General features: G+C 49.8%; 4 protein-coding genes; 2 read left to right on the top strand and 2 right to left on the bottom strand.

Moving 5' to 3' along the window:
- Positions 1 to 795: 795 nt before the first annotated feature.
- On the bottom strand, positions 796 to 8220 carry FFUJ_02105 (polyketide synthase; the record flags this gene model as incomplete). XM_023573799.1 has 5 exons in its annotated part: positions 796 to 1602; positions 1651 to 1971; positions 2023 to 7374; positions 7422 to 7690; positions 7737 to 8220. 5 exons carry the CDS (start codon positions 8218 to 8220, stop codon positions 796 to 798), a joined length of 7233 nt encoding a protein of 2410 aa, XP_023427265.1.
- A 1140-nt stretch (positions 8221 to 9360) lies between these two features.
- Positions 9361 to 10145, top strand: FFUJ_02104 (uncharacterized protein; the record flags this gene model as incomplete). XM_023573798.1 has 7 exons in its annotated part: positions 9361 to 9433; positions 9492 to 9578; positions 9637 to 9666; positions 9720 to 9764; positions 9812 to 9883; positions 9941 to 9988; positions 10045 to 10145. 7 exons carry the CDS (start codon positions 9361 to 9363, stop codon positions 10143 to 10145), a joined length of 456 nt encoding a protein of 151 aa, XP_023427264.1.
- A 728-nt stretch (positions 10146 to 10873) lies between these two features.
- On the top strand, positions 10874 to 12550 carry FFUJ_02103 (related to triacylglycerol lipase V precursor; the record flags this gene model as incomplete). XM_023573797.1 has 5 exons in its annotated part: positions 10874 to 11866; positions 11923 to 12050; positions 12102 to 12199; positions 12247 to 12333; positions 12384 to 12550. 5 exons carry the CDS (start codon positions 10874 to 10876, stop codon positions 12548 to 12550), a joined length of 1473 nt encoding a protein of 490 aa, XP_023427263.1.
- Positions 12551 to 12776: 226 nt separating this feature from the next.
- On the bottom strand, positions 12777 to 14799 carry FFUJ_02102 (related to small s protein; the record flags this gene model as incomplete). XM_023573795.1 has 2 exons in its annotated part: positions 12777 to 12821; positions 12883 to 14799. The coding sequence occupies 2 exons, from the start codon at positions 14797 to 14799 to the stop codon at positions 12777 to 12779; spliced, it is 1962 nt and encodes a 653-aa protein (XP_023427262.1).
- Between the last annotated feature and the right edge of the window lie 50 nt (positions 14800 to 14849).

The raw sequence follows: 14849 nt of genomic DNA, 5'->3' as shown, positions 1-14849 counted from the left end.
TGGTGTAGAAGAAATGATAGTTCAAAGACTGTTCTGATGTGCCAATGGCTTATACTTTGAGATGGAGGCGGTGCTCAGCTGTCAGTAATTAAATATGTTGGTGATCTTGGAATCATCGCATCCACATCTTGACCTAATGCTGGCCGGACTATCATCGTCCAATGCTTACTTGAGATTCGGATCGGGGATCAAGGAAACGTTGGATATTGAGAGGGCGTCAAATTAAGTAATCAAAGCGCCATCTGATTTGCTACCAATTTACCCAATTCTTTTTGTCGCTTTAGGTCAATGTGCATGGCCCCCGAAACGGGCTCTTCCGGACACGGGACTTATTGGCTTCGGACGGAGCCTTTCGGTAGTTTTGTCAATCCACTTGTTTCGCGACTTCATGCCTAGCCATTCTGGGACTAATGGAGAGATTGAGAGAAATCGGTGATAAGATAGGTAACGGCTCGGCTCGGTTTAACAGAAACCGCCTCTAAAACCGCTAAGGAAAATGATGTCATGCAGCCTCAACTGTAACTGTCCTACCCTATTTCACTTAGAATGATTATTTGCAAAGCGCGTACACAGAATAATAAACGCGTTTTTCACTATAATTACATCTTTCAAGTAGTAAATAACTATTAAAAGGACTTTTAATATAGGATTTTATATAGTATACTGTAAATGTGTATAATTAAGGACGCGTTCTATCTTTAAAAAATAAGGAAATAAGAAAATACCCTAAGCGAACTAAGAAATGAACTGATCTGGTCATATCAAGCAACTAACTTTTACTCTCGATAAGACTCTTTATGCAATTAAAGCAGACTTGGCCATAACCTTCTTGGTAAATCCCGTCAGAGGATCATTACTGACAATGTCAAAGACAGAGAGGTCAGCCTGGAACTCCTTCAATAGCCAAGTACGAATCTCAATCGCGACAAGACTGTCAATGCCAAGTGCAGGCAGCGACCGTCGCGAATCCATGTCCTCCACATCAGCCTTGATGATCTTGGAAACGCCCTCTAAAAGCTGCTGTAACACAATCTCGTAGACCTCATCGGGCGAAGCAGCCGCGGCGATGAGCTTCTTCCAGTCCTGGCCACCAGCGACAGCACCAGTGCCTTGACGATCCAGTTGGTTGAGCACTGCGAATCGCGAGTCGGCAAACCAGTAGGGATCGTTGGCTGCGAGCTTGTCGAGTTGGCCACCGGTAGACGCGCCGAGAGCGACCTGTGTGGGGGTACGGCCTGAGATAGCGGCCTTGATGATGTTGAGAACATCGTTCTCATCCATGCCGAGCAGACCGCCATCCTTGAGAAGCTGGAAGACTTCGCTGCGCTCTGTGGAAACACCGATACCGACGACGAGACTGAGGTTGATGCTGGTGGCTGCGAGTCCTGAAGCCGCGCGTTGGTGGGCGAGCGCGTCTTGGTACGTGTTGCCCGCGTTGTAGTTGGCCTGACCACGAGATCCGATGATACCAGCAATCGAAGACAGGCAGATGAAGAAGTCCAAATCGGTAGGGAGGAGATCGTGAAGGTTACGCGTCGCGAGGAGCTTGGGACGGAGAGACGCGTTCCAATCGTCAGCTGTCATGTTACTGTAGACCGCGTCCTAAAGCGCGTTAGTGAGTGAATACAAGCGATCTCGAGGATGACTTACTCTTAGATCCATGGCACAGTGAATCAATCCCTTGATGGCAGGGAAGCTCTGCTTCACGTCGTTGATGACGGGCTCGAGCTGAGACTTCTCTGCGACATCAACCGCAAATGCCTTGGCTTGGACACCTTGAGCGTGAACTTCATCAAGAAGAGCCTGGGCTTCAGGACGCGAAGCGGCCGATCGAGAGAGGAAGACGAGATGACGCGCTCCTCGTTGGACGAGAAGTCGCGTCACGGATCGACCAATGCCGCCAAGACCACCAATGAGGACATATGTGGCATCATGAGGCAGACAGAAGCTCTCAAGGCCATCAGGAACAACCTGGAAATGAGTTAGCACGCGTTAATAGAGAGCAATTGAGCGGAGACTTACTGGGACAATGTCATCAGGTCGAGGGTACAGCACGATCTTACCAACGTGACCACCACTCTGCATCAGCCTGAAAGCCTTAGAGACCTCACCGAAAGAGTATCGTGCAAGGTTGTTTAAAGGCGAAATGGCATTCTTGGACAGAAGCTCGACAACCTGGTTGCCGATGGCCTCGAAACGATCAGGATAGCTAATGACCTGTGTCAAGATGTCTAATCCTGAGAAGGTGATGTTATCGAGGAACGGACGCATGTCCAAGCCACTGTTGTCGTAGATATCTCGCTTTCCAAGCTCAATGAAACGACCGAAGGGTGCAACGCAAAGCCATGTTCGGCGAAGGGCTTCACCAGCAAGAGAGTTGATGACTACATCGACACCTCGTTGGTTCGTGAGACGGAGAATACCATCAGCGAAAGAGTAGTCACGGCTATTAAAGATGTGAGACTCCTTAATACCGTACTCTTCGACCAAAAGGCGCTTCTTCTTCTCAGACGACACAGTAGCAAAGATCTCAGCGCCAAGGTGCTTGGCGAGACGAATGGCAGTCTGACCAACACCACCCGCCGCAGAGTGAATCAAGACTGACTCACCGCGCTGAAGACGCGCGACATCAATGAGGGAGTGGACGACCGTAGCAGAGGTACACATTAAAGAAGCTGCTTCTTCATCGCCCAGATTATCAGGTGTCCGCTGAAAAGTACGAGGATCGACGCGAACACGAGTCTGGAAACAACCTGCATGCATACCAAAGACACGATCACCAACCTTGAACTTCTGCACACCAGCGCCAACCTTGACGACAACACCTGCACACTCAATACCGAGGGTGCTATCCTCCATCTGACCCATTGCAACCATGACATCTCGGAAGTTCAGTCCCACAGAACCAACCTCGATCTCGATCTGGTTGTCACCAAGAGGTTCAGGGAGATCAGGCACAGAGAGGTACTCGAGAGTGTCGAGGAGACCGTGATCGCGGATCGAGAGCTGCAGAGGCTTGGCGACCTGCTTGAGAGGGATCTTGACGGCCGAGAGCTTGTTTCCAGTTTTGGAGGAGTCGAGGAGGGCTTTGAGGCCAGGGTTGGGAATAAGGCGTTCGATGAGGACTTGGTTATCACGGATGACATACTCGGAGTCTGAGGTCTCACCGAAGGTCTTGCGAGAGATGTTATCGATGATGGATGAGATGGTCTTGGTGTTCGAGGCGGAATCTAGGGCAGCGGATGCATCGAGACCAAGGGTAGTGAAGGATATGTCAGGGTGTTCGGCACGAATGGTCCGCCCAAGACCGTTGACGAGGCCTCGAGAGGCAGTATCGAGAGTCAGCCAGAGAGTACCTCGCGAAGCAAGGAAGAGCGAGCGAAGCTTGGCAAACGTCTCGTGATGAAAGCCCTCTAGGAAAGGAGCATCTATGTCGAGGGCGGACAGGGTCAAGAATGGAGTGGCCTGCTCGGGGATGCTGCCAAAGTCTGTCTTGGCGACCTCGTAGCCCCGAGAGGTCAAGTCACTCTCAGCCTGTGTAATGAGTCGGCCGAGACCGGGGGACGTGGTAGATGGAGTGACGACGAGGACTCGGCGGACTGGGGGTTCTGTCTCGGGCTTGTGTCGCGCAATGATGAGGTCTGAAACGGTAGTCGAGGTGAAACCGGTAGAGGTGAGAAGGTCAGTTGAGATGGCGGCAGTGTGATTGGCGATCAGCAGAATACCAGAGGGTTTGAGGACCTTCTTGGCGTTCTTCAAGACGAGTGAGATATCGCCTTGCTGGTCTTCAACATCGAGGATGATGACATCAAGTGCCACGTCCTCGAAGCCCTGAGTGCTGGGATCCTGAGCGAGGTCAAGCTTCTCCTGCCGAACCTTGTTCTTCCAAGTCTCAGGGACAGAAGTCAACTCATCGGCAGGTCCGTCCAGGGGAGTGGTAAGAGCAACAGAGGAGAGACTACCTTGGAGATCCTCAGCCTGTGCAGTGAGAGCCTTGAGCAAAGTGCTTGAAGTAGACGAGCTGTACTCAAGGACTCTCAGTCCAGGTCGCTTCTGGCCCAGAAGAGACAGGTAGCTGGCCAGCTTAGAGGCCAAGTCGGTACCCGTGAGCAACTGTCCAAGTGTTGCAGCATCAGAGATCTCGACATCGACCACTTTCTTGGGAACAACAGGAACATGTCCAAGCGGCTGGCCATCACCCGAAGAAGAATCAGAGGCACCCCTCAAAGGCACAGTTTTGCATCCCTTGAGCGCAATCAAAGCCTTGGATCCACCCTCAGCAAATGCAATGACATCGCTCAGCATGTTGGTCGCACCATGTTTCTTGGAAGTACTGAAACCATGATACTTGGTACCGCCAGTCGAGTCAAAGTCCGCAGAGATGTAAAGAGAAGCAGTCGAGACGGGGACTCGGGCCTTGATCTCGGCGGCGTCACCGGTGCTGGAGATCAAGAGATGGACAAAGACATCGAGAACAGCGGGATGGATCAGGTGAGCGGGCTCCCACTTCTTGGGGTAGAATTCCTTCGTGTCGATGACTTCCATGGAGAAGTGAGCCTTGTGATCAAAGAGGTTGAGTTCCTTGACACCGCGGAATGCTGGGCCGAGGCTGAAGCCCGACTCGTCGAGCTTGGTGTAGAAGACGGTTGGGTCAACGCTGGGAAGGTCAGACTTGGAGATGTCCTTGTACTCTTGGTTCAGAAGAGCGTTGGCGGCAGCCTCCTCGTCCAAGAACGTGCTGTTGGTATCATGCTTATAAGACGTGCTGACAAGACCAGTACAGTTGGTCGTCCAAGAACCGCTCTCATTGCGACTCGAAACCGTAAACTCGGTCCAATGCGACCACGATACATTCGGCCCAGATCTCCAAGGCGTAAGCTGAAGTCTCGTCTCAACAGTCTGGTCAGGGGGAACAACAAGAGCACTGCCAATGTTGACATCACGAATAGTATAACCTTCAACATCAGCTCGCGTCTCAACCTGTCGCAGGCCCTCAATCGCCATGACGATCATACCAGCCATGGGGTAGATGTTGGTGTTCTGGAACTGATGGTGCTCAATCCACGGCTGCTCCGAGATGCGGAGGTAGTTGTGCCATGCGGGCTCGGCCTTGGTGGAGCGAGGATCTCTGACGCCGAGGAGTTCGAGGCGAGGATGCTTGCGTTGCTTGTAGGCGGTTACCGCGGCGGATTCGTGCCAGTAGCTGTTAGCGGTATTCCAAGCATAGGGAGGGAGATCAACGAGTGCGGAGGTGGTCTCGGTGTAGGTGTTGGCGAGAGGAATGTTGACCTGGTGGCCGAGAACGAGAAGTTCACCAACGACTTCGAGCGTAGTCTGGATGGCATCTTGCTTTCGCTTGATGGCAGAGAAGTACTTTGGCGAGGCACCCTTATCACCAATGCTATCGAGGATCTGCTTTAGAGGTCCTTGGAGTGCAGCGTGAGGTCCAATCTCAACCATAGCATCCGCACTACCCTTCTTACCCGAGGTCTTGCGCTTACCCAATGCACCAGCGTTAGCAGCAGCAGTGACAGCCCCCGAGAAGTTGACAGGGCTGACGAGGTTAGCAACCCAGTACGCAGGGCCAAGTTCAGTGCCATCGATTGCCTTGGCCGAGACGGAGGAGAACATGCGGACTTTGGGATTGCCAGGCTTGAGCTCCCATTTGCCGGAGAGAGAGTTAAGATACTCCTCTGAGATCTGCTGCATGTGGTGAGAGTGGTAAGCTGTAGTGACGCGGAGTTTGCGGGCGAAGATGTCGTCAGCTTGAAGGAATGTGAGGACCTCATCGATGCCTTCGACGTCACCGGAGAGAGTGACACTAGCGGGACTATTGATGCAAGCGATGACAATCTTGCCTGCTGTAACGCGGCTCATATACTCACTCACACGATCGGGACCAAGACCGACAGCTGCCATGGATCCAGTCTTGGTAATATTGCCGGTAAGATGACCACGGAAGTAAGCAATCCTCATGGCAGCCTCCTTGTCAAAAGCACCCTTGGCATAAGCAGCAGCAATCTCACCACTAGAATGACCAACAGTGACTTGAGGGTGAATACCCCAACTCGCAAGAAGATCAATGATGCTCAGCTGGAGAGCAGTACAGGAAGGTTGGCTGACATAGGGAAGGTCAATGATAGACTCCTTCGCATCGCGGTTGAGCTCTTCAACAAGATCCCAGGTGCTGCCGAAGTCCTTGAGGTACTGGCTGCATGCGTGGAGAGATTGCTGGAAGACGGGGTACTTCTGGAGTTCTCTGCCCATGGCGAACCATTGAGCTCCTTGGCCTGTGAAGATGAAGGTGAGGGCCTGGGATCGTGGAACGCGAGCGGCCTTGGCGGGTGCGCCGTCTAGGGCTTGCTGGAGCTCTTCGATGGTGGAAGCAGCGGCGTAGGTCTTCCAGGGAAGAGCAGAGCGCTTCTCGGAGAGGGTGTAGGCGAGGCGGTGGAGGAATTGGTCCTCGGGAAGTTTGCGGGCTGAAGTTTCAGCGAGATATGCCTGGAGGGTTTGACTGAGACGGGCGATGCCAGACTCTTCGTGGGATGAGAGGAGGAAGAGATGAGATTTCTTATCAGTCCCCTCAATAACGTCTTGAGATCCATTGGCAATCAGGCCAGTATTGAGAACACCTTCGACCTTGGTATTGTGATGGCCCTTGAGGTTGTGAGTCTTGAGGAAGTGGTACGCATCATCCAAAACAGCATGAGCGTTGGCACCACCGTAACCAAAACTGTTGATACTGGCCCGTCGTAGACCAGCGGGCCACTTGATCTCCTCGGTAGGAATGTTAATCTTCCACTCATCAAGCTTGATCTTCGGATTAACGTGCTCAAGCCCATAAGTTGGAGAAATCACACCACTCTCAAGACTGTAAATAGTCTTAACAAGACCCGCAAGACCACTCGCCCCCTCAAGATGTCCAATGTTGCTCTTCACAGAGCCAACATAAACAGGTTTCTCTCTCGTCTTACCAAATACATTTCCAATGACTGAGCACTCAATTGGATCACCGACCTTGGTGCCCGTTCCATGCGCCTCAAATAAATTGGTCTTGTCGAAGCTCAGACCAGCTGAAGCATAAGTCGCACGGATGAGCTCTTCCTGGCGAGAAGCAGAAGGTTGCGTGATTCCGAGGGTTCGACCGTCCTGGTTACTGCCCGTGCTTCGGAGAACGGCACGGATGGTGTCGCCGTCGGCAAGTGCTTTATCAAGACGCTTGAGGACGACGAAGCCACCACCTTCTGCACGGGCGTAGCCGTTGGCTGAGGCATCGAAGGAGTGGCATTTATTGTCGGCGCTGAGGAAGGACATGGAGGACATGAAGACGCCGAAGTTGGGGAGGAGATGGAGACCGAGGCCCCCGACGAGAGCCTGCTAAATTAGAACTAGTTCCTGGTAATACTTGGTATGGAACTCACAGAGTCGCTTTCGCCGTTTCGGATGCTCTGGCCTGCGAGGTGCAGGGCAGTCAACGTAGAGGAGCAAGCGGTGTCGATGGTGACACTGGGGCCCTTGAGGTTGAAGAACCACGAGATGCGATTTGAAAGAAGAGCTGGACCGGTGCCGGTGGCGGTGTACTTGGGTGCGCTGTCCATGTCGTAGGCTTGAAGATCCCAGTAATCATGCTGGCATGCTCCGATGTAACAAGACATGTGTTGATTGGCGACCTCGTCGATCTTTAGACCAGCTAGGAAATATCAGAACCGGCTTCACAAAACAACAGTATGACGTACCATTCTCGAGGCCCTCGTAGGCCAGCTCAAGGAGAATCCTCTGCGTAGGATCCATTCCCCTCGCCTCCTCGGGCGTAATAGAGAAGAACCCAGCATCAAACTTATCAACATCACTCTTCAGAAAATACCCTTGCTTGGTATTCAACGTCCCCGCCCTTCCACCATCAGGATGATAAAACCCATCGATGTTGAAACGGCTCTCAGGAACATCACTCAGAGCATTCCTCCCCTCCTTCAGAAGATCCCAGAGATGACGAGGCGAAGTTGCATCACCCGGAAACCTACCAGAGACTCCGATGACAGCGATAGCAGAAGAGATGTCACCATCTACCTGAGGGCGGCCAGCGTCGTGTTCAGCGCCACCATTGGCACTGCCATTGTTAGCACCGCCGTTAGCAGCGTTGTGAAAGCCATTAGCGCTAGGATGAGCTCCATTGCCGTTGCTAGTGCCGTTTGCGCCGTTGGAGCCATTGGAGAGAGTCATTGTGAGAGGGGGAAAAGAGTCAGAAACAAAGATTGTGTGATGGGCGCTGGCTTGCTTTGGATTTGACTCTGAAGAAAGGATGATGATCACAGAAACACCAACATGAAAACGACTTGGATCAGATATATGAACTGAAGCATTGCTATAATATCCATTGCCGCTCGGAGCTAGCTAGACCGGGTTAACAAGCTTAGGTTTCATCTACCGAGTATTTCGTGCATCCGACTAAAGCTCATGCACGTCTTCGGAAGATATTGACCCTAAGATCGGAGGTTGCGTCAGCGTCGGCGCCGAGAAAATTACCCACTGTACCCTTGTCAGACCGGGCCCGGAAAGACCGCGACCAATGACAATGAGCCGGGGATAACAGAATTTGAGCTGCCGGATTATTCTTGCGTGATATTCGAGGCTCAAAAAGGATCCGTATTTGCCTCAGTGGAATGAAGTTGCAAGCTGAGACATTTTTTTCTTTTCCTTCATTCTCACCGACACGTTATCGGGTGATGGATTTAAGGATAAGACACTGCTAGCGAAGTTTGCACCTTACCTATTCACTTGTCGATAGACCAGCTACTATCATTTGAGGTAAGATGTACTCCGTACCCATCTGGGATATAGTAGAGGCATGTTGCTTGGGGTTTATTGACCATTAGTAAATATTAATATCGGCTAATTGGGGAAGTGTCTTATGCGCCCGTTTTCTGAACCTTAATACTAATAAGCAGGCCATGCATACTTGGCTCTTGTCTTAACCTGAGTTGCCTAAGACATCTTTTAAGGCCGTAATTAATAAGAGAATAGGCAACATTTAATCATCCCTTGAGAGACATAGCTGCATTATACCTTAATGCCATAGTCTAAAGTTGTTATTCTATATAGGAAACTGAAGAGTTAGTGACTTAACCTCTTGCAGGAAGGAAGTAGATCAAGGTTTAAAGCTAGCAGGATTAAGGTCAAAGCGAAAGTTCAATGCAAAAGGCAATTAAGGTAAATAAATCTAACTGCCGTCTTCAGAATACGAGCTGCTTTTATTACTAGCATTTATAAATTAATAATCCTGCGCTCCATTCTTCTGTTCTCGATACTGTCTTATCTCTTCGCCAGCCAGTTCGCCTGAAAACACTGCCGTCACTCGAAATCATGAAGCCTGTTACCATTCTTCTCGCGCTTACCAGTACAGCCTGCACAGCGTCGGCTGGTTTGCCCCGTTTTGGTTCGTGATATCCTTTATGATCAAAGATACTTCCGTTCTGGCTGTACCCTTCACACAGCGAAATGTACCGCTGCTTCGCAGTGCAATTCCGATTATTGCTCTCCTGTACAAAATGCGGACTGCGACGAATTCGTCAATTGCCGTGGTAAGTATCCTCAAATCATCCCTCAGAAGGCTCCGGAATAGGGACTAACTACTCGAAGACAGCGTATGCTACGGTGCTTCAGTAGACTGTAAGCCAATCAGGAAATCATGTCTTGCTGCCATTGTACTCACTGATACGTAGCACCGTGCTCGAATGATTGGGAATGCAACTCCAACCACTGCAAGGGTATACCATTGATCACCCTATATGAAATCTTTACTGACGCATTGCAGGAGGAAGATGCTATGACTGCCGTGATCCTCGCAACATAGCCAAGGCCAAGCCACCTTACCTCTCTGTGGGCTGTATGTCTTTGATTTGAAGTTTATATCCCTATTTGAAAGCTGACGTGTATTTTAAAGCTTCCTGTACTGGACTTGGAGATCAATGCTGCGAGTCGCAGTGTAGAGGTATGTTGATGGACCCTGGTTATGGTCTGGACTGAGCAAAGCTAATCTGTGCTCAGCCAACACTCAGAGGAACATGCAATGTATTGATAATACGGTCATCATGCAAATGGGCGGGCATGGGCCGTTTCCGGTGCAGAATGGACCACCCAGGCGTTGATTCGACATGACAATGGTTGGACTGTATAAAGAAACCCAGGTTTGAGAAACCTGGGATGTGGATACTGAAATTTTAATATGCACATTGATAAATATATATGGCTTTAGTGCTCTGTCTCTGCCGCTCAGTTTGTAATAAAGGAAAGGTATTAAATACGTCTTTGAAATTATGGATAACATCTGATTTGGTACGTAATTGTCAACAAAGCGGCTTTGCCTTTGGTATAACGTTCTGGGAGCGAGTTTATGGCGGTGCTAAGAATTTACCCTACCTTGGCTGTAGAAAGGCGACCGAGTCTTGATCAAGCAGTCGGATTGCTGGAATTTAAACCGAAGCCGAGGTATCCCATGTACAGAATGAGGGGAAACATATCCACTTGCCCAGAATCAGTGATCTCAATTTTTAAAGACGGACATCGGTCTTATTAGTGTAACCTTGTGGATAAACGGTTCCTGACAAGAAAGCGGCTGAGGCATGTTATTTGCCGATCTTTCCCCACAACCTCGCCTCTCCCCAGATTTCTCCGCGTATGACCTCGCTCCAAGCTCCACTACCCCAGATGGTTCATTAGGCGATTGAAAAAGATTTATCCGCCCCATGATGAAACGGCATCTCGGCACATAGTGCCATTTGACTGTAGATGCAGATATACTGGTCTACTACTATATATATAACGATACTTTAGCGATAGAGAGAACTGAGACTTTCCAGTATCAACTCCTGGAAAGATGAAGTCTCTCACATCATTCTTAACAGTTGCTCTAGCTGCATGCACTGTCACCGATGCTCGTGGACTACACTATCAATCCGAAGCCCCACTGAATATCAAGACAACCAGCGGTCATCTGTCAGGTTTTATCAACAAGACCGCCCCGGATGTTCGCCAGTTCCTCGGTGTCGCCTACGCCGAACCTCCTCTCAAGTCCCTTCGCTTCAAACCCCCCAAGCGAAAGCACAGCTCAGAGCACGTTTCAGCCAAGAAGTACGCGCCGTCATGCAAGCAAATCATCAGCAAGAACCCAACAGTCTACACCGAGCACATGACCCAGTTTCTTATCAATGGTGGCGACTCTGAGGACTGCTTGTATCTCAATGTCTATGCTCCGTTGAAACCAACTGCAAAGAAGTTGCCTGTCTTTATTTACATCCCCGGCGGTGGTTTTACAGGTGGTGGTGCAGACTCGCTCTACAAGATCCCCGATAAGTGGATCCAAAAGACTCAGTCTCACATCGTTGTCACAATGAACTATCGCGTCAATGTCTTTGGCTTTCCCAACGCTGAAGCTGCCCAACAAAACGTCGGCCTTCTTGACCAGCGCATGGTTGTTGAGTGGACACGTGACAACATTGCAGCCTTTGGTGGTGATCCTCATAAGATGACCCTCTGGGGCCAATCTGCTGGTGCTGGCTCAGTTGGCATGTACGGATACGCTTATCCAAAGGACCTCATCGTCAAGGGTTTGATCTCTGATTCAGGTGCTCCGGCTATGCTGGCTAAGGCTTATGGTAATCACTCCAGTTTCGACACCCTTGCCGATAAGGTCGGCTGCAAGGGACTGGAAGGTAAGAAGCAATTGACCTGCATGCAACAGGTCGATGGTTCGAAGTTGCAGAAGGTCTACTCTGAGACACCGACGATCTCGTTTACTCCTGTTGGAGACAACGTCACAGCGTTCTCTAATACGACCGACAGACTTGCGAGAGGTTTGGTGACCAGAGTGGTAAGTTGCACAGGTATTTCGCTGGTTATGGTGAAGGTCTTATTGACATGCCATAGCCATGGATCTTTGGCAACAATGCCAACGAAGGTGCTGGCTTCGGCACATACGATCCTAACGGCGTGACACCAGCCCAGACTGCTATTGGGCTACAGGCTATCGTCTGCCCAGTTGCTGCTGAGGTTAAGTAGGTACCCCCATGTGCTACAACATTCGTGTCGCTGACCCATTATCTCAGAAACCGTGTCAAGTTCGGATACCCAACTTACAGATATTACTACACCGGAAACTTCTCCAACATTACTCCCCTGCCCTGGATCGGTGCGACCCATAGCGGTAAGTACACCATTTCGATTTGCGGATTATCTTCTCACATAACTTAGCGGAGCTTCCTCTGCTCTTCGGAACACATTACGAGTACCGCGGTAACTCCACTAAGTATGAATGGGAGGTTGCCGAGGGCATGCAAGGTAGGTCTCACTAACTACACTTCTCTAGGAGGTTACTAATTAGTATAAAGGTCTGTGGCTTTCTTTTGCAAACAACCCCAAGCAGAACCCTCAAGTTGGAAAGATCACCTGGCCTTTATATAAGCCCAATGAGAACAAGATGGCTGTTTTTGCAGAGGCTGGAAAGAAGTGGTTTCAGTTAGGCAAAGGGTCCCTGACCGAGACCCAGTGTAAGTAGGAAAAGGGGGGTATAAAGCTTATATTAAGGTTATAAATACTTCAAGAAGTATTACTTAATAGCTAGTTTCCTTGTATATTACTGCTTAAGTTATATAACTATTTAAATATTATAAGTTTATATTTATAAAATATAAAATTACTTTATATTAATATTAAATTAAATAAACTCTTTATAGTAGGCTTATATACACCAGATGGTCGCCGCGGCAAAGACTTAAGGAGGTTTACCCAAACTTCCCGGAACTCGCATCGGTCATCAAGTAGGTCCTCTAGAGCTGTGTAGAGGTCCACAAATTTATGGTCCATTTTCTTGTACCGAGAAAAACTTACTTTAACGACAACGGTTGGGTCCGCCCCATGCTCAAGAAAGAGTTTCAACACATCAATCCAGCGCCTCTGATCCTGGGCTTGCATGTCGACATGTGCTCGGAAGTATTGGTAAATGCCATTAGAACCTCGACCGAAGCAGTAATAGCCTTGTCTCAAGAAGCTTTCCCACACTAGTTTTGGGTCCGCGCCGTACTTCAGAAGAACTCTAGCGACATTTGGATCTCCGTAAGGGTAATTTATAGGGATATATCGTGTCCCGGAAAAGCAAAGCATTGGTATCCCCCCACGGACGGGCTTGGAGTAGTGAGCTAATACCTTCTGAGCCATGGTAATTGGCAGTGACATTCCAGAAAGCTTGGCATCAAGATAGGTTGAAAGACCACCTCGAGCAGCATAACAAAAAAAAGTGTCGTAAATGTCGCAGGCTCCGGACTCCATTGGCTCGAATGTTGGCCATGCACATCTACATCCACATCTGCAATTTTGAGGGTATGCTGCTTCGACCATTTTCGTCATGGCCTGATCCAGCGTATCCACCAACTCGACATATTCTGGTTTGTATCTCGTCTTCCCGTCGACTATATACGCGAAATGCATGGCGTCTGTAACAAAAGCGTAATGATCAGGTACATGTTCGTATTGAGGCCTAAGTCGCAGGTATTCGGGACCTGACTTCACTCGCATAATTAGGCCAGCTAACAGAGCATGGGGTACCTCGAAGTTCTCCTCATCGAATATGCGTTCCAGTCGCTTCCAAGTTGAGGGCCTGATGATGAACTCCCGTGCTGTGTTGTGCATGAACTTCAGATGTTGGGAATCTTCGTCCAGCAGTCCACCACAACGACTTTTAATCTTTCGTCGAAAGGCGGCATTAACATCACTCATGTCGAGTGATTCTTTCACAGAGGTTTCCATGCTGAGAGCTGGTTGAAAGTTGGGTTTATCCCCCTCGAAGAAACTCAGAGCAAAATACGCTGTCTCCAGGTCTAACGGATTGTTCGCGCCGAGGACGAGTTGAAAGATGCGCGCACTCTCCTGCAGATAGTCATGGCGTACCATGCTCATCATCTTCATGTACAGTCCTTTAGGTCCACACAGTTGTACAGGCGTCTTCCTAAGTTCCTCCCGAAGCTGCTTGGCCGTGTCACCATTTGACCGGCTGTCGATAAGGATATCAACTACCAAGCGAACCCATAAAAACACCCCGCATGACATGTCGACGACTTCCTGAACAAAAGACGTTTTGTCCACCTGGTCCCATTCCGGCCGGCTCAGCTTGGACCATGTGTACTTTAAAATGTCAGCCTTATTATGCTCCTGCATTCTTAGCCGTGGAAATTTGGCAAGCGTGCTTTCGAAGATATTGAGTTCCCGGCTGGACATACATAGTCGCACCCAAGGTTTCAATATGGCAAGGAGAAGTTCGACAATTTCTCTTTGATCGGTGGAAATGGGTGTTTCAACATCGCGTCCATAATTGCCACTGTCATCTCCGTCGTTGAGCATATCCAGCTCCGCCTCTGTGTACCGGTCTTCACGCTTGATATTCCGGTATTCATCCAGGCCGTCGATAAACATACAAATCTTCCAGTCGCTTTTCCCAGCATGAGCGATGATTTTTTGGACAGCGTTCAGGAGCCCAGACCAACTGAGATGATTCATTGGAAACTTGGCCGAGTCTATTGGAGCGGAGAGTCGTTCCGGAGTAAACAGCTCAGGATACACAACTGCAGCCAGACTGGGCTGGGCCCTCAAGAGCTGCACAATGATGCTACGAAGCATCCCTTCCCGCGGCTTTTGAAGGAAATTCCCGCCTTCCACCGAAAAGAAGTGATGACATCGAAGCAGAATACTACCCCCGGCCCAGTATTTTAGAGCTTGCTGTATCTGGGACTGACGAGAGAGCCACTTCATCATGGTGGACTTCCCGCTGCCAGCCTTCCCACTGATCCAGAAAATAGACTCGC

Source organism: Fusarium fujikuroi, chromosome FFUJ_chr03 (assembly GCF_900079805.1).
Source record: "Fusarium fujikuroi IMI 58289 draft genome, chromosome FFUJ_chr03".
NCBI lineage: Eukaryota > Fungi > Ascomycota > Sordariomycetes > Hypocreales > Nectriaceae > Fusarium > Fusarium fujikuroi.
Note: the sequence above shows the minus strand (reverse complement) of the source record. Positions and strands in the feature narration are given on the sequence as shown.